The 22,919-nt window shown below is 40.5% G+C and overlaps 1 protein-coding gene across 4 annotated transcripts in view; it reads right to left on the reverse strand.

The window, feature by feature from the left end:
- PPP3CA (protein phosphatase 3 catalytic subunit alpha) overlaps positions 1-22,919 on the reverse strand; it is a 223,234-nt gene that overhangs the window by 29,716 nt on the left and 170,599 nt on the right. For all 4 annotated transcript variants that reach the window (XM_067468615.1, XM_067468613.1, XM_060779164.2 and 1 more), the window contains exons 6-9: positions 22,329-22,468; positions 11,454-11,531; positions 7,617-7,711; positions 1,471-1,596 (exon numbers count right to left, since the gene is read on the reverse strand). In XM_067468615.1, the coding sequence (XP_067324716.1) occupies positions 1,471-1,596; positions 7,617-7,711; positions 11,454-11,531; positions 22,329-22,468 (439 nt within the window). The remainder of the gene's footprint in view (positions 1-1,470; positions 1,597-7,616; positions 7,712-11,453; positions 11,532-22,328; positions 22,469-22,919) is intronic.

Below are 22,919 nucleotides of genomic sequence, written 5' to 3' on the forward strand. Positions count from 1 at the left end.
CTGCACTAGCAATTTTTGGATTTGCTGGGGGGGGGGGAAACACGAATGCCTCGCAACTTTACTGGAGTCAGAGTTTGTCTAAAAGGCAATTCCCAGGTTGATCCTTCCTACCTCATAGCTACTTGTACATTACCTACAACTGCAAAAACAGCTCCCACAACACATAAAAGGACAGGGAAAGTATCCTTGGGGCTGTTTTCATGCATTATGCAGCAACAAAACTAGCTTGATTACCAAGTGAATTTGCAATACGGAACTGCAGCCAGTTCTCATTTTGTGATGAGTAGACATGTATGGTACAATTATTTTCAATTATTTATCTGCTGTGTTCACACAGCATGTTTTTAGATGTACACTTAAATCTTAAGGTATTCACCTAAAGCAACAACTATGTGTGATACAGTCCTTAGAAACTGCACGTGCGCAGTGATTTGTCATGCTCAGCAGGGAAGATGTGAAAAGTTGCATAATTTCGTCTACCAAGATAGTATAAATAAAAGTACTAACAAAAACTATGCACTAAGTTCAAAACTTGGGGCAAACAGTCAGATTTTGTTGGATTTGTAAAGAAAATTTGTTTGGGTTTTTAAAAAAGTAGTACAATAAATTGGTAAAATAACCAAGGGCTATATATATTTGTTGATGCAGTAATTAAAATACTATAATAAGTGGTAGTAGAAAAGGCAAAAGAAAAAGTTTGGTTGGAAAAGAACTCTGTGCTAATAGCTTCACAATAATGGTAGGTGAGTTGCTGTGAAGTTTCCGGCCTGTATGGCCATGCTCCAGAAGCATTCTCTCCTGACTGGATTGTTGTAGGTTTTTCGGGCTATATGGCCATGTTCTAGAAGCACTGTCTCCTGATGTTTCGCCTGCATCTATGGCAGGCACCCTCAGAGGTTGTGAGGTCCTCACAACCTCTGAGGATGCTTGCCATAGATGCAGGCGAAATGTCAGGAGACAATGCTTCTAGAACATGGCCATATAGCCCGAAAAACCTACAACAACCCAGTGATTCCAGCCATGGAAGCCTTTGACAATACATATTTTTTCCTGACGCTTCACCCACATCTATGGGAGGCATCCTCAGAGACTGTGACCTCACAACCTCTGAGAATGCCTGCCATAGATGTGGGCAAAACGTTGGGAGAGAATGCTTCTGGAACATGGCCATACAGCCCGGAAAACACGTAGCAACTCAGTGATTCTAGCAATGAAAGCCTTCAACAACACAATGGTAAGTGAATTTCAAATAATATGTACTCTGCTTCAAAACATTTTTAAAAAGAAAAGCAGAAAAACAAGAAAACAGTTTATGCTAAATGTACTGCATGTTTTTGCCTTCATGAAGAAGGGGTCACATTTCAAATGTGCCAAAATATTTTGCATGCCAGTGTTCTTCTAGTGAACAACCTGTTCCCTTCATTGTGCTCTAGAGAGAAACTCATTTCAGGTAGAAAACTCTTTACATACCTTTTTCTCCAACAAATGGCAAAGACCAAGTAAAAACATCCATGAAATTTGGGAGCCAGTATGGGTGAGGAGAACAGTTAAACTGTCTGATATTCATAACGTTGTTCTCATATTTCAATACTGCAGCTGCAAAAGAAAAAAAGAAGATGAAACATATTTAGGCATTTGTTACTGACTCATTTTTGAGCCATGGTCCTCAACTATGTATAGTTAGCTGGGACCAAACTTAGGTAAGAGTGTGTGGCATAAAGGAAGAATTGCAAATTACCACAAACAATACATAAACACTTGCATTCAGTTTGGATTAGAAATGTCTCTGATAGTGTACAAACACGAATTCAAGAGATGTAGCCACTTGTCATCAGTATTTTCACTCTTTAATCTACTGCTGGGTTTACTCAGAACATATTTCTATTTCTTTAATCAAGTTTTGGATCAAGAATTGCATAGTTTTCTGAGCAGAATTGATATGAAAATGGAATGGAGGTTATGTACCCAAACTATTTGCCCACTGTTTCACCTTGAGACAGCCAGCATGATACAGTGGTCTAAGTTTGAATTATGGCTTTGGAGAGTAGGGGTTGAATCAATATTTTTAGAGGAAGGGTTGCCTTTGCTTCCATCAGGGGCTGAGAGAGTGTGACTTGCCCAAGGTCACCCAGTGGGTTTTCAAACAGCAATGTGAGTAGATAAATAGGTACTGCTTAAGGAGTGGAGGTATTTAAGGTATTCATAAGGAAATGTCAGAAAATGCCAGCAATTTGATTAAGGAGGAAGTTTACTAAGCTCTTCGGCAGGGAGATGGAGCAACAGCACTCCCCATGGCTGGAACTGAGCACAGCCTCCAAGATGCCAAAGATGGAAAAGCCTATATATATACCTCTATGTCTTGTCAGTGTATAAAAGCATTGAATATTTGCCATATATGTGTTCTGTGATCCACTCTGAGTTCCCTTTGGGATGCGAAGGGCAGAATATAAATACTGTAAATAATAAATAAATAGTTCAGTGTGCATTGTTGTTTGTTTTTTAAAGGAAGAAATTGATTTCTAAAAACACCTCCTATCCTATTTCACCTGACACTCATCAGATGAAATTATTAAAACTGCAGGTGGGGAATAGTAAATGGATATCTTATGGATTAATGCAATCCATCAATCAATTTACTGTAGTTCTATAATTAATGAACAACATCCAAATCATACTTAAGCTACATGATAGTAAATACATTTAAATCAGAAGAGAGATTTCACAATGTACACATTTAGATGGCAAGTAATATTTAAAATGTTCTCTGATGTATGGGAGGACATTTTTAAATCATTCTCTGAAAAGCACTGAATGTGGGCCACAGACGTGTAAATACAGACAGGGAGAGCATTCCTTATTTGGAATTTCTAAAATTCAAAATACTCCAAAATCCAAAACTGTCCACGTGAATGGGGAAGATAGCAAGTACAACACCTTAGCTTTCTAATGGTTCAATGCATACACATTTTGTTTCATCCACAAAGTTATGAAAGACATTGTGTATACAGCTACATTCAGGCTATGTGTGTGAAACATAAATAAATTCCATGTTTACTCTTGAATCCAATTTCCAAACTATTTCATTACAGTGCTGTAGCCAAGAGGGGCGGGTATGTTAAAAGTTCAACCCTGCCCTGAAATGTGTCAGGTTAAAAAAGAAACTTGGTTTACTTATAACTTGGTTAACCACTTAAAATTCTCGAGTAAACCAGATTTGGGGGGGGGGGGTAGAACCCTTTCAGGGGGAGGGGGTTAGATCCCTTAAACCACCACCACCACCACCACCCCGCTTTCTGTCTATGGCCCTGTCTCATTATGTAAGTAAAGGTAAAGGTTTTCCCTAACATTAAGTCTGGAGGGGGTGATGCTCATCTCCATTTCTGGCATTGTCCGTAGACACCTCCAAGGGCATTTGGCTAGCATGACTGCATGGAGCGCCGTTGCCTTCCCGTTGAAGCGGTACCTATTGATCTATTCACATTTGCATGTTTTCGAATTGCTAGGTTGGCAGAAACTGTGGCTAACAGCAGGAGCTCACCTTACTCCCTAGATTTGAAGCACTGACCTTTTGTTCAGCAAGTTCAGCAGCTCAGCGGTTTAACCTGCTCCACCACTGGGGGCTTCATCTCATTATGTACATATACCCAAATATAGGTATTCTGAATCTGAACAAATCTGAAACCCAAAACACTTCTAATCCTAAGCATTTTGGATATGGGATACTCAACCCATATATTCAAATTCTCCCTCTGCGAATGTGCTTTCACTGACCAGCTGAAAAAGCTATTTGCTCTGGGGAAGAAATGATGTGGAGAGAACAGGTTTTCCCTGACCCTCATGAGGAAAACCCCACTAGACTGCTATGTGAAGGCAATAAACAATGAAACTTTGCAGATCGGATCTCCTCACTGGATCCTTGAGTCTAGAGTGGAAATCCTGTATGGCTGAGAAGAATTATTTGCAATCTTATATCCCAACTTTGTCTTCACGCTTACACCCCTCTACTCTCAGGATGAGCCACCAAGGTTTTTGCACATTTGTGTAGGAGATATAAAAAGAACAGAACATATGCTGTTTTTCAACCTTCCCCCTAATGTTAGTTATTTTAGGTTGGATACATGCTCTGTTTTCTTGAAAAGACAAAAATGGCAGGCATGCCTCTCAGTTATTTGCAAGTTATAAAGCAAGTGAGTAATTTCAGAGTGACCTCTCTTTGTGACTTTTGCTGCCCCAGAATAACTTGGGATATTTAAAGCATGTGAACCCACTTTCTATGTTTTAGCACAGAAACACACATAAAAAGGCAGGCAAAGTGATGAGTTAAATGGCTGATAGCAGTGAAGATGCAGGTGTTTTTGTGAAACAGCCTATGGTACCCAAAAATCCCTGAATAAGTCATGCCGGGGGAAAGGGGGATCCCTCAAACTTGGATGTTACATCTAATACTTACAGTTTGTGAAAGCTAATGGAAAATACTTCTAAAAGTAACTCTTTTAAAAAAAAGGTCCTAAAATCCCCTCAAAAGCGCACTTAGCTGAGAAAATGCACACTTTTTCATGATTTTATAAACCAAGGAGTGATGAAATAAATAATTCATAAGAAGGATCTAAAAGCTACTTCAACTTACATCCCATTAATAATGTATATTGCTGAAATTGCACTCAAATACAAGTAACTTTAAAACAACAATTTAAACTGCTATGCCAAAAGCTTTCTTTAATTCAAAGGCCAGGGGGATAAAAAGCACCAAAGTCGTTTTCCAAAATGCAAAAAAGGAAACGTGTTTTATAACTGATCAATGTGGGAAAAAAATCTGCTACAAAAAAGAAGAGAGAAGAAATAACTGAAAGCAAAGCACAGATGAAAGGCAAGAGCCTGGTTCAATATGTTCTTGTGGTCTTATTGTGCTGCTAAATCTATAATGTTTCAGGATTGCCCATTTTCAAATATTGTACAAAAGGTAATTATGTTGCCCATTAATCTTTCAGAAAGGAATACATCAGTTCTTTCCAGAATTAATTCTTACTATTATCAAATGCAATTGAATGATCTGATTGCTTCTAGTATTCTGTAGCAGAAGCAAATTTCCACCTACTGCAGAAACTGTGTGGGTCATTATAGAGTTGTTCACCTCCCCTTTTGAACCCAATTAACTGCAACGAGGGTCTTTTGGTGATTTTTTAAAAGATGTAGAAAACTGCACAGTTCTCGTTATTGTACCTCCAGAGAGATATGGAACTGGACAAAATGCAGAAATGTTTAAACTGGATTTTCCTTTATGAGGATAAGTTACAAAAGTAAGGAGGATATATGAAAAAAAGAATGAGGTAGGGAAGATAATTTTTCTAACTGCTTCATCACACTAGAGAATGAATCCACTTTAAATCTGGTTTCTGCCTCCTGCAGCATTCTGGGGTTTTGTAGTTTAGTGAGGCTGTTAAAGGCTCTTCCCTAAACTACAAACCCCAGAATGCTGCAGGAGGCAGAAACCAGATTTAAGGTGGATTCATTCTCTAGTGTAATGAGGTATTAAGTCTTTCTTTTTCTAAAATGGGAGGTAAAAAAATAACTCACAAGCCTAACTATCTAATGCAAAATTTAAAAAGGATAATTATATCAACAATTCCTTTTAAAAAGTTACTTGGCAGCTCTATGGCCAATGGAACTCTCAATCCAATATTTGGGGGAATAATAGTTTTCCAACTCATTGTACAAGCTATATGTGGATTCTACACGTTGCTGAATGATGTATGAGGTATATAAATAAAGACGTTCAATGGTCTTTATTTTCCAATTTTCTTTTAGTTTCTAAGCAACACTGTTATGAGTAGTTATTACTAGTAGTCATGTTATTTTGTAAAAATAACACCACTGCCTCCAAAAAGTAGTGTCTGGGTGCTTCCATGGTAGCAGCGTGATGAATCAGATTCAAGTTCTAGGCTGAACTTTAAGGAACTGTCCAAAGTGCTAAACATACTTTGGAGATAGGAGATGAATCTACACCAGGCATGGGCAAACTTTGTCCCTCCACCTGTTTCAGATTTCAACTCCCACAATTCCCAACAGCCAGATTTCTAGGAGTTGAAGTCCAAAATACCTGGAGGGTCAAAGTTTGCCCATGTCTGGTCTACACTATAGATTTAATGCAGTTTGATACCACTTTAACTGGTATGGATCTATGTTATAGAATCATGGAAGTTGTGGTTTTACTAGGTCTTCATCCTTCTCTGCCAAATGGAGATGGTGCCTCACGAAACTACAACTCCCATAATTCCACAGCATTGAGTCAAGCCAGTTAAAATGGTGTCACACAGCATTAATTATATAGTCTAGATCAGTGGTGGCAAACCTACAGCATGCATGTCAGAAGATAAAAACAGTGGTCTCTCTCTGGAATGCATACTGTGATTTGCTTGCTTGCCTGTCTCCACTTGCCTGCCCCCTGCTCACTTGCCTAACCCAGTTCACCTGCTCGCTCAATCCCACCACTCCTTCCCCGCTTTCACAGGCTTATCACCCCTGCTTGCCTCTCCAAGTGCCCAATGCCCACCCCCACCCCGGTTTGGGCACTCCATCTCTAAAAGATTCACCATCACTGGTTTAGATTCATCCAGGGTTCACCACCTCTTCAGCCTCAATCGAAGAGCAAAATCCACTGCCTTGTCAATGTGTCTCTTGTTTCTAAATGCCTTTCATTTCCCCCAAATCAATCTTTATGTTGTTGTGTGCATTCAAGTTATACAAGCATGCATAGTGGATAAAATAAGAAATATGTGCTATTAAAAATTTGGCCAGTATCAAATTAATTTCCCATTAAAACTAATGACCGTACATTGACAATGTGAATAGTGCCACTCTATGTTTTATGGTTCTACAGGCAAGTGTTAGAAATCTTGTTTTTTAACTGTTTTACAAATTGTTTTTTTAAAATAAGAGTTTAGGTACAGTGAATACATTGACCTGTGGATACGTCAAGCCACTGTTGTAGGGTCCATTTTTTGACTAAAAGTTCTAGTCTATTTGCCAATATATTCAGACCATGAATCAGTCAGCTAAATGACTCCACACAGAAGGGAAAAGTTATAACGCAGTGCAAGTTTGAATCAGTTTGTCACTGATGGAGAGCGTCATAGGGCTCTTCCAGACAGGCCCTAGATCCCAGGATCGGATCCCAGGTTTTCCATTTATCCCAGATTATCTGGCAGTGCCGATTCATATAATCCAGTTTAAAGCAGAAAACCTATGATCATATCCTGGAATATATGGCCTGTTTGGAAGGGCCCACAGATTGACTCTTTGGTTGTGTTTGTTTTATTGCCCCTTCCCTTTCTTTTTCAATTAACAGCCTATTAACAAATCCCTACAGAATACATGTCTAAAATGATAGAAACATTAGATCTAATAATAACAGCAACAAAGTTAACTTAGCATGGACATTTAATATTGCTACCTTCTATCACATTACAAATTATTACATGCAAATTGTTCAACATTAAGCTATGATCAGCTAAAGGAAGTTGAAAACAACAGCACCAGCTGAGCCAAATGATGTAAAACCAAAATAGTCAACTTTACGGTACAACAAGCTTGCAGCGGAAGAAGTTACCTGCTCTTACCTTTGTTATTGTATACATCTAGATAGTTTGGTGCTGAAAAAATTGTAATTAGTGAAGGGAAGCCTGTTGTCTGGCTTTTCCTGTACATACGATACCTACAACAAATTGCATAAGTAATTATATTAGTATCATTAATTGCCCACAGAGTAGTTGATTTAGAATCTGTTACAAATACAGTTACATAAATGCACATTACATGGATTTGTGTGACTTACATGTGAAATGATGTGCTCAATTGGATGCAACTTAGCTAGTTATACGGCTTCACTACTACTGTTATTTAAGGATTCTGAGGAAGAATACATACAAGAAGGACTACAAACTCAGGACAAACCCACGGAAGCCTGGAAAGATTTTCTTCTATTACAAACATAAGACAAAGGGTGTGTTTTGATGGGTATTAAGTATGAACAAATAATTCAATATTGCTTTGGATGTGAATCAAGTTGTTTTGATTCTCCAAAAAGCACCAAACAATCTAGCACTGGCCAAATGTGTTTTTAAAAACATAATTATGACCAGGGCACAGACAATGTTGTGCCAGTCTATGAGAAGCCTGTTGGATTCAAGGATGTGACACGTGTGGCTAACTTCAAATGGGAGGGCATTTCTTTAACATTGACTTGATCACTAGTGAAAATACAAAACCCCAGCTAACCAACAGAAGTGGTTTTATATCCCAGCGAGGAAAGGTAATGATCTGACACAGCTTTTTAGTTTTTCTTAGTTATAGAGAAAATAAAAGGAAAAAAAATATTTGCAGCACAATGAGAAAAACAAATCATTATGTTACTCATAACAATGTACGTATATAAGAAATCTATAGATATTGGCTTTCTGCACACTAATAGTGAAAATGAAACTTGGAAATTGCTAAATTGACCAACAGCAATATGTGGTTAATATTATTAAGCCTACAAATACGTTTTGGTTAACATTTTTACAGACAGATGTTGTATGGATACTTGCAACAAAGGTGTGATCGATTTCATGTGGCAGGTGAGTTTTCCATTACAGTATTTATTGCAGCTTGGTGCGTAGCACAATAGACAACTTTCAAAACTAGTTTGTAATGTCATAGAATCATAGAGTTGGAAGAGACCTCCAACCCCCTGCCAAGAAGCAGGAAAATTGCATTCACAGCACCCCTGACAGATGGCCATCCAGTCTCTGTTTAAAAGCCTCCAAAGAAGAAGCCTTCACCACACTCCGGGACAGAGAGTTCCACTGCTGAACAGCTCTCACAGTCAGGAAGTTCCTCCTAATGTACAGGTGCTTTCCTGCAGTTTGAAGCCATTCCACATCCTAGTCTCCTAGTCTCCAGAGCAGCAGAAAGCAAGCTTGCTCCCTCCTCCCTATGACTTCCCCTCACATATTTATATATGGCCATCATGTCTCCTCTCAGTCTTCTCTTCTGCAGGCTAAACATGCCTAGCTCTTTAAGACACCCCTCATAGGGGTTGTTATCCAGACTCTTGATCATTTGAATCACCCTCCTCTGGACACATTCCAGCTTGTCCCTCCCAGAATTGGACACAGTATTCCAGGTGTGGTCTGATCAAGGCAGAGTAGAGGGGTAGCATGACTTCTCTGGATCTAGACACTGTACTTCTATTTATGCAGGCCAATATCCCATTGGCTTTTTTGCCACTGTATGACATTGTTGGCTCACGTTTAACTAGTTGTCCACAAGGACTCAAAGATCTTTTTCACCTGTCGAGCTGTCGAGCCAGAAGTCTCCCATTCTGTATCTTTGCATTTCATGTTTTCTGCCTAAGAGGAATATCTTGCATTTGTCCCTGTTATTTTGTTAGTTTTGCCCTTCTCTCTAATCTGTTAAGATGGTTTTGAATTCTGTTCCTGTCTTCTGAGGTATTCGCTATCCCTCCCAGTTTGGTGTCATCTGCAAACTTGATGATCATGCCTTCTTAACCTTCATCTAAGTCATTAATAGAGATGTTGAACAGGACTGGGCCCAGGACGGAACCCTGTTTATGGCACTCCACTCATCACTTCTTTTCACGATGAAGAGGAAGCATTGATGCGCACCTGTTGGGTTTTTTCACTTAATCAATTACAAATTCACCTAACCGTAGTTTTGCCTAACCCACATTTGACTAGTTTCATTTCACTAGTGGTTCATGGTAGCAGGCTGCTGTTAGTGGGGAAGGCGGAGCATTTTATATGTGGGTATAAAACCCTATATGGATTGAGATCTTATATGGGATTGCATATCTGCATAGCAAACATCAATTTTTGACAATTGTATCAAAAAGATTTTATCTAGTGTACTAGTTTAGACTACAAGATGAAGCTCCCATAACTGAACAATGTGGAAATATCACACATGAAGTCCAAATAAGAGCAAGTCTTCCCCCAATATTGTAATGGGAAGATTATTTCTTTTTTACAGAGATATATATGAAACCCAATCTCAAAAAACAAAAAGCTTGAAAACCACAAGTTTCAGGGGATAAAAATGTTTGCTCTTTGCATGTTTTGAACAGAAGATAATCTTCTGAAAGGAAATTGTGCTTTCCCAAGCTTTTCCCAGGAAAGTAAAAACATACATTTTAAAAGAAGTACAAACAGAAAGGTAGATTGCCCCAACACACCTAACAGCATTAGGAGTCTTAGAAAACCTCATTTGATTTTATTAGGCCTTCTCTGAAGCCAGTTATCTCATTGGAAGGAATCTGGTTGGAGTTGTAAGTTGTCACATTTTAAGTATCTTATGCCTGGTCTGTAATGGTATGAATTTTTGAATTAGAGAAAAACAAATTATAACTCAGTTTCAAATCTTCTTCTACTGCTAAACTTCCACCTTTAACAAATACAGACAACTCTCATCACCATTTTCTTTACAGAGTCTTATTTGTACCAATTGTTACTTTACTTCACTAAGGGAACGCTCTAAATATGTGTTGCCATGAAAAATTAGAGATGTGCAGATTACACATCTCTAATTTACCACTTTTAGTTTCAACTAAAAAATCTTTCCTTTGAAAGAAAAATATCATGTTGGAGCAACAGTAAGAATCCTCCAACAAATTCTGAAACCGAAAAGAATAAAGAAAGAGGCACATGGCGACAGATGCATTTGGTGACTTGATTCAACATACTAGTTATTTTCTTTGAAGTCTTGATTGTGTTAGAACCAGTGTAACTAAGACTTCTCTATGCATTTTTTAAACTTTTAAGATCAATGAATAAGTCTTCTTGTCACACATTTACCAGAAACACAAGGAAGTGCCTTGTCTGTACCTGTACCTAGGCTGGAATATCCATCTAGTATGCACTTCATTGTTTCTCACACACTCTGGTTCATTACTTTTTGTATGCATTTCTCAATCTGGATTTTATATGGCAGTGTAGAAGGGGCGTAAGATGCACAGTAGCTTTTGGTTTTGCTCACCACCTCAAGTGGACCTTCAAATAGAAGGTGACGGTACTAGTGTCTGGTGGAAAGTCTTCTAGATACACTGGCTGAGTATCAAGGTACTGTAGCTTTCTCCAATCTCATTTTTCCAGTTGCAGAAGGGAAGGGAGGATCAGATCCAACTAGTTTATCGCCTCAAGACCATGATTCTCTTCTTTCTCAAGAGGACAGATTTTTAGAAACCAGACATATTTGGCACGCTTTGCATGTTAGAAAGGTAGCCAAGAATGAACTGGTTTGGACTAGTGGGCCAAATTTGGCGGGTTAGCCACTGATTCCATATTATGTGTGTTAATGTTTTCTGGGATAAACTTCACTTTAGCAGACCTAGACAGGAATATAAAGATGGTAATTGTGCAGAAGCATAATTTATTTAAAAAAGATATATAAATGCTCACCCGGCATCCTGGGCTTCATGGGCTCGAAGTACAGATAACAAGTTATTGTGCTGTAGGAAGTCGCATACAGCAGGGTAGCTGTAAGAAGCAGAAGGAAAGTGTCATTAATGAAAAGACCACACATTTGTGTCCAACATTCATGAATATTTGATTAAATGGTACTTGTTCAGTTAATGAAATTCTATTGATTCATGGGAAAGGCCACCATTTCACTGTATAAAACAGTGGTTCCCAACCTTTTTTTGACCAGGGACGACTTTGACAAGGGACCACTCTCCAATATTAGTACCAAAAATGTTAGGAATCAGATTTTGGTCAACTTCATATTCAGTTTGGTTATTTGGGGTGCTGATTCAGAAAATTGTATTGGATAGACCACATCAGCTCTAGTTTCTGATATAGAACATATGCCATCCAGTAGGCCTGTCGGTTTTAGTTCGTTAATTCGTTTTTCGGAATTTATTCGTTATTTTTAGCATATCCGACGCGATTTCAAAACATATTTTCAAACCCGGAAGGGTTTAAAAATATCGAAACAGCAGCCCCATTTTTTTTACGAGCTTCAGCTCGTCTCGTTAATGGGATGGAGGCTGCTGTGCTGCTGGTGCCTGGGAGCCCTTTCCCTTTCCCTGCTTCACCTACGGAAAGCCTGAAGGGACATACTTTCTTCCTCAAAAAAAAAAAGTATTTGAATACTTGCTTGGTCTGTGAAGCTTGGTTGGCAGGTTGAGGCGTGTGCGGGGAGGGAAACTGATGGTCAAGGCGAAGGCAGGGGAGAAGGGCGCGCTCGAAAGGGAGGGAGATGTGATTGGCCGGCGGGGCAGATGATTGACAGAAACAGGAGAAGGTCGTTGCAGCCAAGCGAAGAGAGAGAGAGGAGGGCGCCCTCCTCCTCCTCCTCCTCCTCCAGCTGGGAAGAGAGCAAGCGAAGAGAGAGAGAGAGGAGGGCGCAGCAGCCCGAGCCGATCGGATGGCGCGCGCGCTCCTGCGCCCTCCTCCTCCTCCTCCCCCTCCAGCTGGGAAGAGAGCAAGCGAAGAGAGAGAGAGGAGGGCACAGCAGCCCGAGCCGATCGGATGGCGCGCGCGCTCCTGCGCCCTCCTCCTCCTCCTCCCCCTCCAGCTGGGAAGAGAGCAAGCGAAGAGAGAGAGAGGAGGGCACAGCAGCCCGAGCCGATCGGATGGCGCGCGCGCTCCTGCGCCCTCCTCCTCCTCCTCCCCCTCCAGCTGGGAAGAGAGCAAGCGAAGAGAGAGAGAGGAGGGCACAGCAGCCCGAGCCGATCGGATGGCGCGCGCGCTCCTGCGCCCTCCTCCTCCTCCTCTCTCTCTCTCTTCGCTTGCTCTCTTCCCAGCTGGAGGAGGAGGAGGAGGAGGAGGGCGCAGGAGCGCGCGCGCCATCCGATCGGCTCGGGCTGCTGCGCCCTCCTCTCTCTCTCTCTTCGCTTGCTCTCTTCCCAGCTGGAGGAGGAGGAGGAGGAGGAGGGCGCAGGAGCGCGCGCGCCATCCGATCGGCTCGGGCTGCTGTGCCCTCCTCTCTCTCTCTCTTCGCTTGCTCTCTTCCCAGCTGGAGGGGGAGGAGGAGGAGGAGGGCGCAGGAGCGCGCGCGCCATCCGATCGGCTCGGGCTGCTGCGCCCTCCTCTCTCTCTCTCTTCGCTTGCTCTCTTCCCAGCTGGAGGGGGAGGAGGAGGAGGAGGGCGCAGGAGCGCGCGCGCCATCCGATCGGCTCCGGCTGCTGCGCCCTCCTCTCTCTCTCTCTTCGCTTGCTCTCTTCCCAGCTGGAGGAGGAGGAGGAGGAGGAGGGCGCCCTCCTCTCTCTCTCTTCGCTTGGCTGCAACGACCTTCTCCTGTTTCTGTCAATCATCTGCCCCGCCGGCCAATCACATCTCCCTCCCTTTCGCGCGCGCCCTTCTCCCCTGCCTTCGCCTTGACCATCAGTTTCCCTCCCCACACACGCCTCAACCTGCCAACCAAGCTTCACAGACCAAGCAAGTATTCAAATACGTATTTTTTTTTTAGGAAGAAAGTATGTCCCTTCAGGCTTTCCGTAGGTGAAGCAGGGAAAGGGATTGCTCACGCCGTCAAGCAGTAAAGATGGCGGCGCCCAGGAGAGCAAAGTGATAGCGTTCTGGAGGGGGATCTTTTGGCCAAGCAGGTAGGTGGCTCCTCATAGTTACTCAGGCTATTTATTATAATAATAAATAATAAAGGTGGGAAAGAGAGAGAGAAATATGTTTACTAGGCCTGTTTGATCAAGAAAAAAATTGTTTCTAAAATGTTTTGTAAATATTTACGAAATTTCGTAAATAACAAAACATTTTTTTGGAAAGTTTTGTAAATATTTTAAATATCGAAACAAAAAAACACCCCAATTACAAATCGATTTTAGAAACAAATTTTTTCTTGATCAAACAGGCCTACCATCCAGTAATCACCATCTGCTCACTCACAGAAAACAATATTTAATAATCCAGAGCTGATGTGGTAGAAGCAATCTTTTGTCTTTCGTAGTCAGCCTCTCTCCTCCTGACATCCCCATTGCCTCAGCACTAAAAGAGGGTTTTGTGAAACCAGTTGCTCTTGTTGCCACATGGTTTCGAGGCAACAGTGTAGTAATGGTGAGGTCATTGACCATAGTTTTGTTCTTGCAGACCACCGGTGGTCCACGGAGCATAGATTGGAAACCACTGGGATAAAAATATTCTTCTCTTATACCAGTGTAAACAAACATTTTAGAAACCAATTGGAGGGAGAGAGGTGGGGGTAGGCACTCAGGGGCTGGTGAGTGGAAGACATGCCGAGTGGGGGTATCGGTGGGGAGGGAGAGGGTGAGTGAGCAAACAGAGACAAGCAATCAAGTGAGCAGGGGGAACAAGTGAGGGGGGAACAAGTGAGGGGGGAACAAGTGGGGGGAGTGAGTGAGTGAGTGGGTGATGGGTTGGTGGGTGTGTGGGGCAAGTGGTTGAGCAAGTGGGCAGGGGTCAGGATGGCCAGTGGTGGTGGGGGATTGGCAAGGGCACACAAGCCAGAGAGATGGCACTGCATGTCCCTTCTGTAACGCATGTCACAGGTTCACCACCACTGTCATATATTATCTCAAGAGAAAGTCTAAGAATGGAACAAGTTTGAACTATCACTATACAAATTAAGATTTAACAGGTGATCTGGTGTATTATTTTGCACATAAATACTTTTTACCAAAATAGCGTTTACTGCATGAAAACCCCAAGTGTACTTTTCACAGAAAAAAACCCTGTGGAAGAAAACTTTATATTCTTCCTCCCAACTGTTTCCCAAATGTTGGAAGACCACCTCACAAAGGAGCAAAACTACAGGAATTGTTCACAGCATGATGAGAGAAAGTTATATACATTTTTTTTTCATTCTCCAATAAGGGCTGGTCTATGTGTTAGGTTCCCCTCACCCAGATTAAAACATAGAACTTTTTAATAAAGAGTTTATGTAACTTTGATGTTACAAGGGAAAGTCATCACAAGTGAACAGATCTCTAGTATTGAAAATTGCAGCGCAGTTCCACAGCAGTCATGGTCAGAATGAATACGAAGTGTCTATAGTCAACACCTTTGCTTCCAAACTGCTATAATTTTGTTTTCTTGATCATCCTTTTGTCATTCTTAAATGTAGCTCTCATCTACTTCTTCTATTTATTTACATCCTCCCTTATTCATTTATGTTCCTGAGACTCGTTTACACAAATTAATTCAGATCCAGAAATTCCAAGGAAATGTTAATAAAGGTTTTTTATGTCAATGTGTTTCAGCATGCTTGCTATATATTAAGTAGCTTGCAAATGCTCTGAAACACAACATAATACATTGGGAAAATACCACGGGTGGTTCTTCCAGTTATAAGCAACATCTAGGTCTTCTAACAGAAAGCCTTTGTTCAAAAACCCCTTGAAACTACTTGATTACATGGGAGAATCCTTTATCGTTACGGATATAATATTTAGTCTAACAACTGATTACATGAAACAGTTTAATGCTTTTGATCACTTAAACAAGTGCTTCAGATTAAGGGGGCATTTGATGGAAGCTGCACTGAGTCCAAAGCTGGAGTGAGCAAAGGATCCTTTGTAGTCAAATTAATTACTGCGGAACTGAAATGTTTATACTCATTTCAAGTGGAAGATACACTTGTTTCATACTAAGATGTCATGTTTATGGGCCTATTTCTATTTTAAATTGAGTGAACTTTTATTCTGAAAATGCCTCTATTGTTGATTTGAATACATGTTTTTTTATTGTAGAGCATGCTAACTAAACTAAATCTATGGTCCTTATTCAAATTTAGATTGTGTGTGTATGTATATGTGGCTTCATGCTGTTTGTTGCCTCATGGCAACCCTATTAATTTCACATGGTTTTCTTAGGCAGTGAATACTTAGAAGCGATTTGGCCAGTTCAGCACCTGGTATTTTTGGTAGTCTCCCATTCAAGTACTAATCAGGCCTGACTTTGCTAAGTTTCCAAGATCAGATGGGATCTGGTGCCTTTAGGATACTTATGCCCTATTACAACTGACTTGAACAATTTCTGCTCTTGCCACTGACACCTTGCTTGTAGCTGAAGGCTTGCAACACAAATTTACTGGGCTTGAAAATGGGAACACATTTCAGCATGAGTTCCCTTAGCCGTGAATTGAGTTTCTGCTTGCCATTTAAGATGAAACAAGGTCAGTCTAACTGCTGGGAAAACAAACAAATATAACACTTTTGGGCCATAAAACTTTTGTGTCTATCAAAGACTGTGTAGACAAACTATTTACTGCAGGAATGGCTTAGCAGAGTTCCAGAAACATTGCATGCCTCTCACCAGAACATAGAGAGTCACACTCTGATGTGTTTACGTAACTTAAAAAAGCATCAGCATTTTTGGGAGGGCCATAAAGGGCAATTTCATACAGATTTTTATCTCATTCTAAGCTGTTTTATGCTCAGGACATGACCAGCTACAGCTACAAAAATGATTATATTTGGGAAATCAGACAACTATAGCAAACAGATCTGAAATCTGGACTGATATATGAAATCAACATGCCTTTGTATAAACAGTAGTCTTATTCAATGTACATAGCTCTTAGCTTTTTATGATGCAAAGCATTTTGGAAAAACAGAGATATGGATATTGGGCTTGAAGAATCCCCATTCTTCTGGCTGATCAGTGCCAAATGAAGTCAATGTTGCTTCCTGAAGAAGAGCCCAAAATGACCATGATCCCAGGGCAGAATCCGTAATTTCCAATTTACTCTGTGGCACATAGAGTTGCACATCCATCTTTCTTTTCAATTCCTTGATTTCTGATATTGCAAGTGTCAGTGTTCCTGCTAACACTAGAACCCTAATGTGTCAATATATGAGTGCATATACAGAGTGGAGATGAAAAAAGCAGGCTCATTTAGATACCTATGAAAAATCCTTCTCTCTTTCCTTTGGACTATTAACAGATAGGCAGAAGATGTATGTTCATATCTGAACACTGTTAATTGCATTGGTTAAATATCAGTGGTCAGATTGATCTGTAACAAAATCCACAAAGGATCCGCACATTGCAAGCTGTACAGTAGGTCCATGTATTATGCAAGACATCAATTCTAGGACCCTTTGTATAATACAATTTTAGTGTTATCTGGAATTCTATCACCTCTTCACACAGGGCATTTTTGCCCTAGTTTGCCGCTTTGCTTTGTGTCAAGGATGGAGCCTGCCATGCGCCATCATACGATGACCAGAAGGCCTCACTGACTTTCCTCCCAAAGTTGGGGGAAGTGCCAAATGGGGCTTCCTCCATAACTACAGAGAGGAAAGTGTATTTTGGGTATATCCGATGGAGGTACCCACACATTCCACCCCATGTGATGGAGAAAAGGGAGATGGGGCAACGTGCATTGCCGCCCTTTCTGCCATCTGCTGGTGGGAGGGAAAGGGTGCCAAAGCACCCTCTCCCATCCCCTCCATGTGATATGGGGAGGGGGAAGAACACACGAGGATGCTGCAAGCCGCCCCCTGTGCCTTCCCTTTCACTGGTGATTGCCAGTGGCACAACCTGGAACGGCCATGTGGAAAGCTCTCTAGTTTCCTTACCTGAAATGAATAATGTCTTGGTCTTCTGCCAAAGCATACCATGGATTCACTTTGGAGAACCAAGAAAATGCTCAGAAAAGTATTCTCTCTAGACCTCCAGTACAATTTTATGGTCAACTTCCAGAAGAAATTGATCAAAGAATAAAGCTGGAAACGTGGGGGGGGGGGGGGGGGGGAGGGAGGGGGGCCATGCCTAGGCATCACGAGGTCCTCAAGAACCATTCTATGGTGTTCAAAGTTCCTCATGTATAAATGAATCTGTATTCAATGAGTATGCATAAGCAGGCCTACTGTATTTTTAATTTCACAGCTTGGAATCTGCGATCCACAGAGAGATGCAAAGGGTTTTGTCTACAATGTTATAAACTCTATTCTTAATGGTGACTCTAATGCAATTGGCTTTCTTTTTTCCTGTTCCACTGAATGAGGAAAAATTAATTTCCCTTGAGCCTGGCTTTACTGGCTAAAACTATAATGCACAATAGACCCACTGCTTAAAAACCAAGCTTGTAAATTTGAGGAGCTTGGATGTATTTAAAAAAGATAAAATAAAAGCATTTGCTAGCTTGACAGCATCAGCTGCTGCCAGAGATTTCTCATATTAATCAGTCCTCTCAGAGGTTTCTCTCTAATGCTCTGACAAACCTCAAGCTATGAAAGATTTCCTTGTTTTCTGAAACAGAGCTGGCTTTAAGAACTTCGGTTTTAAAAGCTGGGAATTTTCCTCCTCTCTTTGAAATGTGCAGGTACAAAAAATTATATTCAGCACAAATTTATAAAGTCAAACAGAAATTATGTTTCTATATCATTTAAAAATTGGTTGCCAAGAGAGTATGGCTTTGTATATGTAAGTTGGTGGGTACAGCTGCATGCATGTCAAGATGGTGGGCGTCCAGTGGGTAAGTGACTGGCTACCATATGAATAAAATACTGAATTAAATAAGTCTTTGTTCAGATTCTACACAGTTCGCCTTAAGTTCTTATGATCTTATGCTGGCAACATTATCTTTGCATCTGGAATACCCATCAAAGTAATATTTCAGAACTGAGGGCACCTCCAATTTTTTGAGAGTTTCCATAACCCCCGAGTTTGCTAGTGCCAAGAATGTCTGGTGACATTTTTTATATTGGGATGTTGAAGGTTTTTTCGGGCTGTATGGCCATGGTCTAGAGGCATTCTCTCCTGATGTTTCGCCTGCATCTATGGCAAGCATCCATAGATGCTTGCCATAGATGCAGGTGAAATGTCAGGAGAGAATGCTTCTAGACCATGGCCATACAGCCTGTAAAAACCTATAACAACCCAGTGATTCCGGCCATGAAAGCCTTCGACATTTTTTATATTCTTCATATATTTATTTGGAAATCAAGCCATTGTATAAACCATGAAATATGTGCTACGTAAAGCTGTTTTCGAACAGCTTTACTATGGTGAGTGCTTTGGATAGCAACCTTGTGTCCTCCACTTAATATATGATCGTATCAATGATGATCATATCTCATCATTGGATGAGAAATTGTGGTACTTATACTCTAGCATATCTGAAAGTAATCAAGTTAATACACTAATCTACAGCTCTAATAAAAATCCTGATGGAAGCCTAAAAGGTTATCTACTTCAAATCTTCAACAAAGCAAACACAAAGACTTCCCCATCAATTCCCGTTTATATTTACCATTCAGGTTATGGTGGTAAATAATGAAAACAAGTATGTTCTTGAATATGTATTGTTGTCAGTCCTCTCTAAATCATAGTCAGAAGTCACAATTTCACACAACAACAGCATGTAAGAAAATTCTGATGCATCAAATTAAGTGTCTATCAATTCCAAAGTCTACTTTGTAATGGTAGCTATCCAGATGCTTCCAAGAAACCCACACTAGGACATGGACACAACAGCTCTCTTTGTTACCTAGCAGGAGATATTCAGGCTGAATGGAATCTCCACATTCAGTCATGACTAATACCCCTACTGATAGATCTGTCTTCAAAAACCCATCTATAAGCCTATGGATATCTTGGGTAACAAACCCCACAAATTAATTATGACAATGTTTAGAAGAAATTTATTTTATCCATCCTGAATTTCTTTCCAACCAGTCTTGCTGGATAACTGTTGTGTTCTAGCATCTTCAGGGAGCAGAATTTAACTCTCTGCATTCCATAATTAATTTGATAAAGTTTTTTCATGTTTCTTGTCTCTTTTTTTCTTACCGTTCACTGTTTGTTGTAGGAAAGATGCCTAAACTCTTTAATCGTGTTATTTAGTATTTTCATGTGCCCTTTCCAGGTGTACAGTGTCTTCCTGGGAGAACATTATGGCAAAATGAATTTAATTAATTTTTTTATATGTTTCTGTTCTGAGACCCAGTCCTCAAAGGGAAAGCATGGGATGAAGATTGGCATGGCCACATTATTATTTATTCTTTGTAGAAGCAAAGAAGGCTATGGACAGGAGTGCAACCAGTAAAAAAATAATAATCAGAGATTACTGCTCTATTTGCCATAGTCTTTTGATTCACTTAACCACACTGGGTTAAGTGCTTTCTATGAATCTATCCCACGACATAGGCATTATACTGAAGTTGCTATGGTAACTGACTTTAGTTATATAACCATGTGAGCTACTGGTAATATGAAATAATGAAGAAGATTTTAGATATAGTTTCTCATGAAATTGGTCAGGAAAAGGTCTATTCATTTGCAATTTCTGATAAACATTTCACATTCACTGCAATGCAATCAACAGGCTTTACTTACCTACCATAATTCACTGTCATATACATTACCAGAACAAGGTTGTACGCTTTCTTTTGCTCACTCTTTGACTAATTTCATTATCACAAAAGAAGGGGGCACCCTTAATACATACTTAGCTGGTAATGCTGGTAATGCTGGTAATGCTGGCAAGTTATACAACTGTAACTGAAATCTTGTGCCCAGTTAGGCTCATTTAAAATGCAGTAATATGAATGTTTATTGTGAAACGCATATTATGGAATTGAATAAGACTCTCTTAAAAACATAAGCAAAGAATTAAAGGCTCCATTCACTGAAGCTCAAGACGTTCACTGACCATCAGCTTAAAGCTGTATAGCAGGGGCGGATGCGGCCCTCCAAGGTCATTTACCTGGCTCTCGCTCAGGGTCAAGCTAAGTGTGTAACAACTTGAAAGCACACAACAACAACAACAACAACAACAACAACAACAACAATCCTATCTCATCAACCAAAAGCAGGCCCACACTTCCCATTGAAATACTAATAAATTTATATTTGTTAAAATCGTTCTTCATTTTAATTATTGTACTGTTTTTAAGTGGGTTTTGCACTACAAATAAGATATGTGCCGTGTGCATAGGAATTTATTCATGTTTTTTTTTTTCAAATTATAATCTGTCCCTCCAACAGTTTGAGGGACTGTGACCTGGCCCTCTGTTTAAAAAGGCTAGGCTGAACAGGGGGCAGTATTGATTGATTTATTTTATTTTTATCCCCTCTTTCTCCTGGTAAGGGGACTCTAGGCAACAAATAACATAAATGACACAATACGATTAATTTTTTGTATCAGAAGCGACTTGAGAAACTGCAAGTCACTTCTAATATGAGAGAATTGGCCGTCTGCAAGGATGTTGCCCAGGGGATGCCCAGATGTTTGCTGTTTTACCATCCTTATGGGAGGCTTCTCTCATAGGGAGCTGGAGTTGACACAGGGAGCTCAACCTGCTCTCTCCAGATTCGAACTGATGACCTATTAGTCAGCAATCCAGCCGGCACAAGGGTTTAACCCATTGCACCACTGGGGGCTCCTTTACAATTAAAGTGAAGCAAATGCAATAAAAATATGTATCTGATATTTTTTAAACCATTTACATCCTTTGTGCCACAAAGCACAGAAGTATCAAAATCCATATGGAGCCCCCGGTGGCGCAGTGGGTTAAACCCCTGTGCCGGCAGAACTGAAGACCGACAGGTCATAGGTTCGAGAGGCGGATGAGCTCCCTCTATCAGCTCCAGCTCCTCATGCGGGGACATGAGAGAAGCCTCCCACAAGGATGATAAAAACATCAAATCATCCGGGCGTCCCCTGGGCAACGTCCTTGCAGACGGCCAATTCTCTCACACCAGAAGCGACTTGCAATTTCTCAAGTTGCTCCTGACACGACCAAAAAAAAAAAAATCAAAGTCCATTTGAAGCTACATTTAAAAACTACACAGACGATATGACAAGGTTGCCAGCCAATGATGACTTCACTCTACAATGGGTCTATCATTCTGATGTGAGCAAGCTATTGTGTGTGACCAGAAAGAGAGGCAAGCATCTCTCCCACTATCCTCCCAAGCTGGTCTAATGTTCTTGGCAGACTTTGCCCCAAGATTCCTTGGGGGAATCATGGAATGGGAATGCAGACCCTGTTGGATGTGGTTTATATTTAAAATCATCTAAACTTCTGATAATAAGAGAATCCCCAATATAATTACAACTGTATGTTGTTTGTCAGGAAATGGATAAAAAGAGGATTAAGAAGTCAATGGAGGCAACACTGTGTGATGAAAGCTACAATCGAGAGGGCTAGAGTTCTACTGTTTATGTGTTGGATTCAGATAAATATTGGTGTAACAGATCCTAATTCAGATCCTGAGTCTCAATTACACAAATATTTTCACCATATACCAAAATGTAGCAGTATAATGCCTTATCCAGCAATGTATGTCAGGCTCGTACAAGCCCTCAAACCAATTTGCAGAAACTATTTTATAAAGAAGACCCCTTACCTGTAGAAATATGAACACCCCCTAACTGTGTTGTGAGTGAAATGATCCTGAGTCTTCTCATTTCCAAAGTCCTCTAGAGGATCTGACCACAGGATATCACACATAGGTCCATATGCAGGGGGTTCCTTGAATCGATCTAACTGAGAAAAAGAGAAGACAAAGAGAACGGCTAAGTGCTACATCAGGAGAACCAGGTGCAGTTCTCTGCTGCTTTAAAGGAATCCATGCCTTTGTATAACAGTGTACTTAAAATAAAATAATAAATGTTCATAAGCCAATTGCATAAAGAAAACATTTCCCCTGGCTTGAAAAACTGCAAAGGAAACCAATATTTATTACTGGTTAAATAACAGATATATGGGATTCCTGCGAGAACATAATGATAAAATACACTTTTTTGGTGTTTCTTACTGATACAAAATATACAGCTGGCTCTTTTAATGCATCACACAAGCTAGAACAGAGGGTCTTAACTTGTATTGGGTGAAGGACCTTTTTGAGAATGTGGTAAACGCTAAAGATACCCTCCACAGCTGAGTGCCACACCTCAACAGGTTTGTTTCCACTATCATATTAATGAAGAAGGTAGAA

The sequence above is a fragment of the Anolis sagrei genome, chromosome 5, assembly GCF_037176765.1.
Source record: "Anolis sagrei isolate rAnoSag1 chromosome 5, rAnoSag1.mat, whole genome shotgun sequence".
Lineage (NCBI taxonomy): Eukaryota > Metazoa > Chordata > Lepidosauria > Squamata > Dactyloidae > Anolis > Anolis sagrei.